The sequence below is a fragment of the Phyllostomus hastatus genome, unplaced genomic scaffold (assembly GCF_019186645.2).
Source record: "Phyllostomus hastatus isolate PE091 unplaced genomic scaffold, TTU_PhHast_1.1 phas_contig_118, whole genome shotgun sequence".
NCBI lineage: Eukaryota > Metazoa > Chordata > Mammalia > Chiroptera > Phyllostomidae > Phyllostomus > Phyllostomus hastatus.
In genome coordinates, this window is record NW_025333543.1 from 6,080,394 (window position 1) to 6,092,610 (window position 12,217).

The following is a 12,217-nucleotide window of genomic DNA, read 5'->3' on the forward strand; positions in this document are numbered from 1 at the left end:
ACCAGGCCACAAGGGCTTTAAACAAGAAACTAACCTCAAGAAAAAAACTCAAAAATATTCAATCTCATGGAGACTGAATAGCATGCTAATAAACAATAAATTGTTTAATAATTAGATCAAGGAAGAAATAAAAACATTTCTGGAACAAATGAAAATACACACATAATAGCCCAAAACCTATGGGACACAGTGAAGGCAGTCTTCAGAGGGAAGTTCATAGCAACACAGGCCTACCTAAGAAAGATAAAAAACATTTCAAACCTAACCCTACACCTACAAGAATTGGAGGAACAACAACAAACAAAGCCCATATCAAGTAGAAGGAAGGAAATAATCAAGATCAGAACAGAATTAAATGACATAGATAGAGGCTAAAAGAACAGTTCAAAGGATCTATAAATCCAAGAGCTCATTTTTTGAAAAGATAAACAAAATTGACAATTCTTTAACAAGATTCATCAAAAAAAAGGGAGAGGACCTAAATAAAGAAAATCAGAAATGAAAGAGGACCAATTACAACTCATACCACAGAAATACAATGTGTTGTACGAAATTGCTATGAACAACTATATGCCAAGAAATTTGAAAATTTGGGTGAAATGGAAAATTTCTAGAAAAATATAATATTTCCAAACTAAATAAAGAAAAAGCAGAAAACCTGAACAGACTGATAACAGCTAGTGAAACTGAAGCAGTAATTTAAAAACTCCCATCACACAAAAGCCCTGGACCAGATGTTTCACAGTAGAATTTTATAAAACCTTTAAGGAAGAGCTAACCTCTATCCTCTCAGACTATTTCAAAAAATCTAAGAAGAAGGAAGACACCCAAACTCTTTTTATATGGCCAGAATCATCCTAATCCCAAAACCAGACAAATATACAACTAAGTAATAAAACTATGGGCCAATACTGCTGATGAATATAGACATTGAAATCTTCAACAAAATATTGGCAAACCGAATCTAGCAATAAACCAAAAAGATCAAACACCATGATCAATTGGGATTCATCCCAGGGATGTAAGGATGGCTACAATAAATGTAATACATCACATAAACAAAGGGAAAGAGAAAATCATGTGATCATATTAATAGAAGTGGAAAAAGCATTTGATAAGGTACAGCACCCATTTATGATAAAAACACTCAGCAAGGTGGGAGTAGAGGGAACATACCTCAACATGATAAAGGCCATAGATGAAAAACCTACAGCCAACATCATACTCAACAGGAAAAATCTAAAAGCTTTTCCACTAAGATTGGGAACAAGACAAGGATATCTGCTTTCACCACTTGTATTCAACAGAGTTTTAGAAGTCCTAGCCACAGTGATCAGACCAAGAAGATATAAAAGGCATCCAAATTATAAAGGAGGGAGTAAAACTGTCATTGTTTGCAGATGTCATGATATTGTACATTGAAAACCCTATAGAGTCCACCAAAAAACTACTTGACTTAATAAGTGAATTTGGCAAAGCAGTAGCAGGATACAAAGTCAATATTCAGAAATCAAAAGCATTTTTGTACACAATGAAATGTCAGGAACAGAAATCAGAATAAAAACTTCCATTTGCTATAGCAACAAGGAAAATAAAGTACCTAAGAATAATTCTAACCAAGGAAGTAAAAAACCTACATCAGAAAATGACACAACACTAAAGAAAGAAATTAAGGAAGACACAAATAAATGGAAGCATATCATATTCATGGATTGGAAGAATGAACATCATCAAAATGTCCATACTACCCAAAACAATTTATAGATTCAATATAATACCTATTAAAATATCAATGACATATTTCAGAGATATGGAACAAACATTTCAAAAATTTATATGGAATCATAAATGACTCTGAATAGACACAGCAATTTTTAGAAAGAAGAACAAATTAGGAGGGATCACCATACCTGACCTCAAGGTATGGTAATCAGAACAGTCTGGTACTGGTATAAGAACAGACATATAAATCAACGGAACAGAATAGAGAGTCCAGAAATAAACGTTGTCTCTATGGCTAATTAATACTCAACAAAGGGGGCTGAACTATAAAATGGAGTAAAAATAGCCTCTTCAACAAATGGTTTTGGGAGATCTGGACAGCTACATGTTAAAAAATTAAACTCAACCACTGATTTACACCATACACAAAAATAAACTCAAGATGGATAAAAGACTTAAATATAAGTTCTGATGCCATGAAATACTAAAGAACAACATAGGCAGGAAAATCTCAGATATTCCACACAGCAATATTTTTACCAATATGTCCCCTAGAGCAAGGGACATAAAGGAAAGAATATACAAATGGGACTTCATCAAAATAATAAACTTCTGCACAGCTAAAGAAAACATCAGCAAAGTGAAAAGGGAACCAACTATATGGGGAAATATATTTGCAAATGATATCTCAGACAAGGGTCTGATTTCCACAATATATAAAGAACTCATATGACTCTAATCTAGGAAGACAAACAATCCAATTAAAAAATGGGCAAAGGACCTAAACAGACACTTCTCCAAGGAGGACATACAGAGGATCCAGAGACATATGAAAAGATGCTCAGCATCACTAACCATCAGAGAGATGGAAATTAAAACCACAATGAGATGCCACTTCACACTGGTCAGAGTGGCCATCATAAACAAATCAACAAACAGTAAGTGCTGGTGAGGTGGAAAAAAGGGAACCCTAGTACATTGTTGATGGGAATGCTGCCATGTGGAAAACAATATGGAATTTCCTCAAAAAACTAAAAATGAAACTGCTGTTTGACCTGGCAATTCCACTGCCAAGATTATACTCTAAGAATACTGAAACCACAACTCAAAAGAACCTATCTACCTCTACGTTCATATCAGCACAATTTACAATAGCCAAGTGCTGGAAGCAACTTAGGTGCCCATCAGTAAATGAGTGAATCAAAAAACTATAGTACATTTATGCAATGGAATACTATGCAGTACAAAGAAAGAAGAAGCTCCTACCCTTTGCAACAGCATGGATGAAACTGGAGAGCATTTTACTAAGTGAAATAAGACAGGTGGTGAAAGACAAATACCATATGATCTCACCTTAGGTTCAGTGGAACCGAATCAACAAAACAAACAAGCAAGCAAAATATAACCAGAGACATTGAAATAAAGAACAAAGAGACAGTGACTAGAAGGGAGGGGAGAGTGAGATAAGGGGGGAATGAAGGGAAAGCATGGTCAAGGAACATGTATAAAGGACCCATGGACAAAGTCAAGGGGGGGAAAGATTGAGGATGGAAGGTGGGGGTGGGTGGGGTGGAGGAAAGTGGTGGCATGAAAATGGAGACAACTGTACTTGCACAACAATAAAAAGAAGTACAAACCGTGTCTCAGGAATGATATATATGGCAAGATGACAAATGTGCTTGGTATTGTGGGCAGTACAGGATGAGTGCAATGCTTAGGAGGAGTTTTATCTAAGAAGACAAAAGGACTAATGGCAGGTTATTGTTAATAATAACTTTAATTTCTGATTACAAAAGACATTAATTTCAGGAAATTTGAAAAACATAGAAATGCAGAAAGAAAAAAATGAAATTCTTATAGCACTACTACTGAGAAAAACATGTTTAACATTTCAACTGATATCCCTCTATTCTTACCTATAAGTGTATATAATACATAAAATCATATATATAATTTTTACATCAATAAAAATTATACCTAATGTTTGTGACTGCTTTTCTGACTTACAATAAATGAAGATTTTTTCATATGCCATTAAATGTTCTTTTAAATATGTTTTATTTAAAAATGTTCTTTTAAATATGTTAAATATGAACATGTTTTAGTTCATATTGAAAACTAAATATGATAGTATCCATGAGTATGGGTAATATCTAAGAGTATGGACAAACTGTATACATGTACTTTGCTATACATGTGGAGCACATGCTTTTTTTAGTAAAAAATTTTGACAGGTGGAATTTCCAAAGAGTCATTAGCATCTTGTCATCAACTGGGCCTGGGTGAGGTCACCTACAGAGAGCATTAAATGTTAGAAGGAGACTTAGGTGGGAACCCAGTGGCCCATCACTATTGAAATGGCTGGCAGAGTAGCCTAGAAGTCATGGTCTGAGGATTAAAATAATGTGGAAAGAGTGGTCCACTAAAGTTTACCACTAATGATAAATTCAAGAAGAAAAAAACAGTTCTAATAGACTGTTGAGGGCAGAGGACAGATTGCAGTGAGGAGACAACCATGAAGATTGAGAAGTGAGAACAAGTTTCACAGTAAAGGGAAGGAAAGTGATGTCTTAGAGAATGAAACTGGGTGGAAAAAAGTCAGTAAAAAAATTTTAACTTAAAAATATTTAAATGTAAGAAGGTGTCAATTGAAAAGAGATGTTGAAGCTTGTAGAGAGAGAACAATCACTGACCCCTGTTCTGAGAAGATGAAACAAGGAAGCATATTTCTCTTAGATAAGAAGAAAGAACAAAAGGATGATTCCAAGGGTGAAGAGAGAAGTTGGAAGCATTCATCCATGATGATGCCTCTATTTTCTCTATGTATTGTAGAAGGCAAGGCCATGTAATGGGGGTGAGCAGATCCTAGGAGAGGTGGTGTGGGTGGTTCAGGACAGTGGTAAAAATCAGGAATAGCTTTTGGGAAAGTGGTAAAGAAAATTAACTAGAGACAAACAAAGATTTCCCAAGAAGGTTTACAGGCCCAGCTGAAGTTGAGACATTAAAACATAAAATTGACTAGAATATGTGATTTTTCCAGATAGCACCTTCTTCACCAAAGCTGATGAAGTGAATGTTTTTCAAAAAAGGACTCAGCACATGGAAAGGCTAATTGAGAGTACTGCTGGGAGAAGAACTGAAATGACTGGTCTTGGAATAAGCAGAGGTTAAACCAGGAGGAGTCCAAAATGAGAACTAAAGAGACTAGAAATCTTGATGAAATTGAATGGCTGTAGAGATGAAATTAAGAGACTGAGTGATCTGAAGGGTTAGGAAATTCTAGACTGAAAAAGAGACTTCAGGGTGTGACACAATTGCCATTGCAGAGTAAGCAGGTGTTCTCAAAGCTCAGGATACAATTATGAGAGGAAGCTTCTGAAGAAGTCACTATAAAATGTAAGTTCTAAGAATACTATTGGAAGGATGGCTCATGTGGATGTTGAAGTCTCACAGATGATGGCAGAGGTTTCACAAGCACTGCTATCCTTAGTAAACACCATCAGGAGTGTCTGGGTTTTGATAGGTGACAGCCAAAAAACTGGAAGGTGAGGATACAGCAGATAGGAGTAAGGGGCTCAGTGGAAGGGTTGTAGATTGTGACATTTGAGTCCAAAATCCTGTTTTAGGTCTTGCCAGGTGTGAGCCTAGCCAGGTCCCTCAACTTTTCTAAGTCTCCCTTTCCTTGTCAGTAAAATGGAAATATTAATATTACTTAGGTCATAGGAATGTGATGAGAATTAAATGAGACAACACATATACAGTGCTTCTTTTAGTGCCTGGCACATAAGGGCTCAAGCATGCTACCTATTTTATTAGATAGAAGTAGAGTGAAAAGGATGACTTTTGCATCAGTGTAGGAAAACAACTGTCTGAAAACAGTTGTAAAAATGTCAAATATATTTTTCTTTCTTACCTAGAAGTGCATTTTAAATTCCTAAAAACAAAGGTAAAATCAATCTGATCCACTTCTCCACAGACAATTTTGCTATTTCAATGAAGAATTATTCTCTACCCATACCTTAAACCATGAAGTGAAGAGTGGTGATCAAGTTAATTAAATAAATAAAATGAGTTTAAGATATTGTGTAATATGGAGAAATAAGCCATTGGTTTCATAAGTCCTACCTTTACTCAGCAGATATCAGTGATAAGGAAATGAGAACTCAGTAGGGCTTCTCAATAATCAGATATTGCTTTTTAGAGGCTGAAAATTGATAATATATTTTCTGACTTTGAGAAATATGATGATTTTAACAGTGAATGAAAATAAATAAAAATCATTGAAAACCATAAATTAGTAATTCTCTCTTACATCTTTATGTTGACTGATATATGTAAAACACTTGGACTAGAACTTGAGATCAGATGTGGTAGCATTTATTGAGGAACTATTATGTGCACTGAACACTTTACACAATCTGCAAGGTAAATATTAATATACCCATTTTACAGATGGAGAACCAGAGGTTCCCCAAAGACAATCATTCTATCTAGATTACATAGAGAGTAAAGAGCAGAATCAGGATTCAAATTCAGCTCTACCTGGATCCAAAACCAGTGAGTTGGGTATTACTTTCTAATACGTTATATGAAATAAGTTACATGACTTAGAACAAAATGAAGAGGCTTCCACACTGCACTTAATATTCCTGGAGCTCTACTGCTTAATCTATAAAATAAGTGGAGTGGTTCACCTCCAGCTCTACCAGTTCTAACATAATTCTCATTGTCCATTAGTATGAAAATCAGATTCACAAAGAAAATGCTTAAGTATACAGAGCAAACAATGTTTTTAAAATTCTGACCTCATCCCAGAAGGCTGTTACATTCTCCATCACTACTTCTGTGGTTGTTAAATTATATTCCAATGTCTTAAATTCTTGCTTTTGTAAGAAATCCTGTTTATAAAAAGAGAGCAAAAGCATAATGTAGAATCAGAATAGCAAACACTAATGCACTATTACACCTATTTCACACTCTTAATAGTGCTGTATCTTGTATTTAGATTTTATGAATTTCTTAATAAATAATTTAAAAATAATTTCTAAAGTAAACTGGCCAAGCACTAGGAGTCATCATACTAGAAATGCATTCTTTAAACCTGTAATATTACATAAATTTGGTTTTACACATTAAATTTTAACATACTTCCTTGTACTATACATGTTAATTTTAATGAAGAATTTATAAAGCACCTCTGCATTAGCCACCAATTTGCCTTAATTAGGACAGAGAGAAAACTAGTATCTTCATCTTTATAGCAGCCCCCGCCTTTATTAGAGACATGATTAGCATCACTTCTCTGGGTTAAGTGAAGGTGTGAAGATGTGACAGAGCTGATTTTAAGTAGGCATCAAACCTTGATTCTAAAAGGGTCTTGTTAGAAACTCTACTTCACAGTGCTCTGAGGAAATATAAGAACACAAGGAAAAATTAAGTCTGTGCATTCTGAAGCCTTCACCGTAGGAGGTAATTAAGAAAGCCTGGTCCTTGACTCACTCTTCCCCTTTCTTTTCTACTCTTCTCTCTCACTACCTCTGTTTGAGTTTCTCTCTTTTTCTCCAATTTATTTTCAAGATGTTTCTCTATCTCTGTGTTCCTGTTCAGTGGCTCTCTCTGTCTCTGACACTTTCATTTTCTTGTTTCTGGTCTGTATGTATATTCGTTCCCTCTCTCCCTCTCTCTCTCTCTCTCTCTCTCTCTCTCTCTCTCTCTCTCTCTCTCTCTCTCTCTCTCTCTCCCTCCCACCCCCTTTTCTCTCTCTATCACTCACACACACACACACACAAACACACACACACACACACACACACACACACCTGTGATGGGTTAAGAGAAGAAATAAGATTAGTCCAAGACTTGTTGTGGTTTTGAGCTACATTCATCAATAAATTGCAGATCTCAAACTCACAAGGGGGGTGGCAAAAAAACCCTGGAATTATCTTCTGGAGGGCTGCTCATAGCATAGGCTTCCCCAGCTAGGTGAATGTTCTAGGAACCCATCTGTATCAGTGTACCAGCTAGCATTGTTGTGAGAGGCCGTGTTCAGCTTCAGTAAATTATTTTTTTGAACACTTGCAATGCATTTGTCCATTTCACAATGGGAGGTTTACAAGCACACCTGCGCACACCATGCTGAGTGTTCAGCAGTTTTTGACTAAAAAAAGGCATGACCCCCATGTCCCATACCTCTATTCACCTGATCTTGTCCCAAGTGATTTTTTTGTTTCCCCAGATGAAAAAAGTCCTCAGAGGGAAATGTTTTGCGGATGTGGTAGAGGTAAAACAAAAAATGGCAGAAGCACTAAAAGGCATAACAATCAATGAGTTCAAAGACTATTTTGAGCAGTGGAAAAGTCTCAATAGGTGTATTATATCAAATGGAGAATATTTTGAAGGTGACTTAAGTTTCAACTTGTAAGAATAAATACACCATTTTTTATAAATAAATTCCTGGGTGTTGGGGGTCCCCCCTCATATTTATGAAATGATAAAATTGAGGAAGGCAGCTGAGCAAAAATTGTGATGAACCAGAGAGGGCAGGCCCTCTCTAATGGAGGAGCTGCCACAGCTTGTAAGGGAAGAGGACCCTGTTTACTATATATTGCAATCCTTCAAGAGGCTGAACATATAACTTATTGTATATGTGACATTTCCCAATTTTTAAATGCTGTCAACTAATTTAATTTCCTTTAAGTAAAGGTGAAATAAAACAGGTGTAGGGGCCAAAAGTAGGTCCACGGACCACCACTTGCAAACTCAGGCCCAGGTTATATATTGGCAGAACAACTTAAAAGTGGCTCACCTTCACCCTCATCCTTATTTATGTCACATGATTTATTTTCTGGGTTAAATTTTTAAATATTATTTTAATCCCTGGCCAGGTGGTTCAGTTGGTTGGAATGTTGTTCCATATACCAACAGTCTGTGGGTTCAATTCCCTGTCAGAGCACATGCCTAGGCTGTAGTTCAATCCCCAGTCTGGGAGCATATGGGAAGCAACCCATCAACATCAATGTTTCCCTCATATCAATATTTCTGCTCATATTGATGTTTCTTTCTCTCCCTTCCTCTCTCTCTAAAATCAATAAAATGTATCCTTGCGAAAGGATTTAAAAAATAGTATTTTAAAAGTATAGTACAACACTCTGATGTACATATTAATTATAAAAATTATAAGCATTACCCTGTCTGGTTTGTTTCAGTTGGAGCATAATCCCATAAACCAAAAGTTATGGGTTCAATTCCTGGTCAGGGCACATGCCTAGGTGTGGGTTTGGCCCCAGTCAGAGCACATACCAGAGGCAACAGATCAATGTTTCTCTCTCTCATAGATGTTTCCCTCTTCTCACTCGCTCCCTTCCTTCCCTTCTTTCTAAAATCAATAAGCATGCCCTCTGATAAGGATTAAAGAAATTATAAGCACATAAAAATTCATAGTAGTGATTCAATTGTATAAATTGTATAAATTGAATCTCATCACTTGAGGACTTTAGAACTTCTCTTCAGAGCTAGCAGCTGCATCAGCATTGCTGGGATTTTAAGGAAATTAATGTGATATAAAAGCCATTCTTGTCTATCATTTCTTGTCAGGGAAATACTTGGAAAAGTTTAAGATGAATATTCCTAGCATTAGCTGGAAACTTTTTAACTTCCCAGTGAATCTGCCACCATCTTTGTGCACATTTTCCAAATACATTAGAACTGATCTATTGATCGATAAGTTGAATAAAATTCTCCAGAATACAGAAACAATATTTTCTGTAATTTCTTTGATTTAAGAGAATCTCACAGGCTTTCATTTTATTTCATGAGGCTTTCATTACTTGGACTCGACAGAGCATATACAGATGTGAAGGGAGGAACTCCTGCGTATCAAACAGACCAAGACTAAAAATTTATCTCTAAACAGTTTGCCCACTAGTGAAGTTCTAAATTGTCCTAAAATCATTGTATACAATGCCCACTTATGGCACATTACCTGTATTTTGTTTATTGCTCCAATCGAGTCATACCATGTTTGTACAGCCCAGGGGAATTGCCGAGTGACCGCCATGCGCAGAACGATGCAGAATGAGATGGTTGTGAATATTTTTCGAAGGACGATTCCTTTGTTCAGTGCACAGGGAAGCACAGAACACAGCACCACAAAGAACCCTGAGAAGAAGAAGGCTGAGCTAGTCCCATATCTTACATAGGCTGCCTTCTGGGTCAGTTTTAGTTCTGTTCTATAAAACAAAATAATAAGATTTGGAATGCTTATTTACTGTTCAAATGTGAAGCATTTTGGAATGTAAAATCTGAACACAGACTCTCAAGGCTTTGTGATCTTGGGCAAGCTATTTAACCTCTCTGGGCCTCAGTTACCTTAATTAAAAGAGGAATAGGAATGAATGTACCAGTGTCTTGCCCATAATACCTGTAAATATTATTTTTAAACTACAATTAATAACCCCAATTATTACATTATTTTTATATCTTTATCACCTCATTATTGATTAGTGAGACTTTGATAATTTTTTGGTTTTTGTTGACATTTTAAGCAATTAAGTGTGGAAATGAGGACTGTGATTTCCTAATAGATTCTTAGCACTTTAGAAATTCCAGCTTAGCTTTCAGGAACACCAAAACTATACAAGCAATAGAGAAGTGGCTCTTAAATGTTAGTATAGGTAAAAATCACCTGAGAAACTTTTTAAAATGCAGAGTCTCAGGGCCAACTCTCAGAGACACTGAACGAGCTTGCAGTAGGTTTAAAAAAAAGTACCTGTACAAAAGATTCTGTTGCATGTGGTTCTTGAAAAACTATGAGGAAGATACCACATCCTCCTTGTCTCTCATTTTAATATAATTGCAAATTATATTATACTTCTAATCTTCTAGTCCAAATTGAAAATGAGAACTATTTTCTTTTCAGCACATAGGAAAGGTTTACATGGTCCAAAAGGCACAAAACAGGGAGTGCAGAAGCTGGTGAGAATAGAGGACAATGCAGCCCTCAACCTCTGTCCCATTCTTCCTGGACCACTGAAACTTGAATTGCTTGTGATCCTCCTATTCAGCTCTTATAAAGGAAAGAGCAGTGGTGACTCAGGTAAGTAGAGGGTCCTGGTGGGAGGGAGCAATAGGTGTGCCTGACATTTGGGTGCTACTTCCACAAACCTGTATAACTCAGAAAGGTTCTCATTCTTAATTAGAATTCAAAGGAAATCTTTTTCTTTTTAAGTTTAAAAAAATGTAAACTTGAGCACTGTGAAGAAGAAAATGGAGTTCAATATGCCCAACCTAGATTGTGATCTATAATCTAATGCTTACTTGTATCAATTATTTGGCATTGAAGAGAGATTAGGATTTTGGAATCTCACTGGGTTTTACTCCTGGCTGTGTCAGTCACACCTATGCCATCTTAAGCAGGTTGTTCTTCCCTCTGGTGCTATAGAATCTTCATCCACAGAAGGAAAAAGTAACATCGTCCTTGTGAATTTGTTGCCAAGATCAATGACATTACAGCAGGGGACCTGGCATTTGAACCTTACCGTGTTGTCTTTAATCTTCATCAGAAAAAGAATAATAGTGGCTACACTGATATCAATAAAATGCTAGAAAACACTATTTACAAAAAAAGTTAACAAATCTGTCAAAATTGTTGTTGAAATGTATTAGAAACAGTTGAGGAAAATGGAAGAAGTAGTGCTATAGGAAAAGATTAATGGATTCAAGAACATTTATAAGAATAACCAACAAAGAGGTACTCTCCATTATAAAGTCACTAACATTTTATGAGTCATAAAAGTATTTTATCAGTTTCTTATAAAAAATTTGAAAATCATTTTATTACCAAGAATGATAAAGGTGTAGATTATCAGGGAGCTTTGCACAGCCTTTTGCACAGGTGAACAGTGGCCTAAGCCAAGGTAACCACCCCTTTGAACTGCATCCCTCCAATCTCTTCCAGAACTTTATATTTGCTCTTTTGAATAGAAGCAATTCTTACTTTCCCATATTTACGTCAGCACTCTACAGCCGTTTCAGGTAACAATTTCATGCCTGATTAAGGAACTGGATTATACAAGTTACAACCAAACATTTGCTGTTAGAATCTATTGAACAGAAATACAGAGTAGGAAGGATGAATTTCATCTTTTGGAGAAACAGAGAAAAAAAGTCAAGAAAAGTCAGCAAGCAGAACAACCTGACCAGGTTTTTATCTTGAGGCCTGAGACAACTCCTCATCATTCTTGCTATGTATGTCTGTGCTTACAAGCATACAAGTGACCAGGAGGACAAGTGTGATGGAAAACACTTGCTAATGAGAAAAACAATGTTAATAAAACAATTCCCCAAGATCTTTAAGGATGTTTCTGGGAAGAAAACAAAATTCCTTTCCTGGATTTGTCTTGAAAGGCATAATAAAAACAGGTGAGCAATAATGTTTGGGAAATAAATATCCTTTTATTCTTTCTATTTACATGGCAAAGGACTTAACATTTCAGCA

At 36.0% G+C, this 12,217-nt stretch overlaps 1 protein-coding gene across 3 annotated transcripts in view; it reads right to left on the reverse strand.

Moving 5' to 3' along the window:
- The window catches only part of CFTR (CF transmembrane conductance regulator), a 209,619-nt gene that overhangs the window by 140,149 nt on the left and 57,253 nt on the right, over positions 1-12,217 (reverse strand). For all 3 annotated transcript variants that reach the window (XM_045848138.1, XM_045848148.1, XM_045848155.1), the window contains 2 exons: positions 9,704-9,950; positions 6,528-6,620 (listed from right to left, as the gene is read on the reverse strand). In XM_045848138.1, the coding sequence (XP_045704094.1) occupies positions 6,528-6,620; positions 9,704-9,950 (340 nt within the window). The remainder of the gene's footprint in view (positions 1-6,527; positions 6,621-9,703; positions 9,951-12,217) is intronic.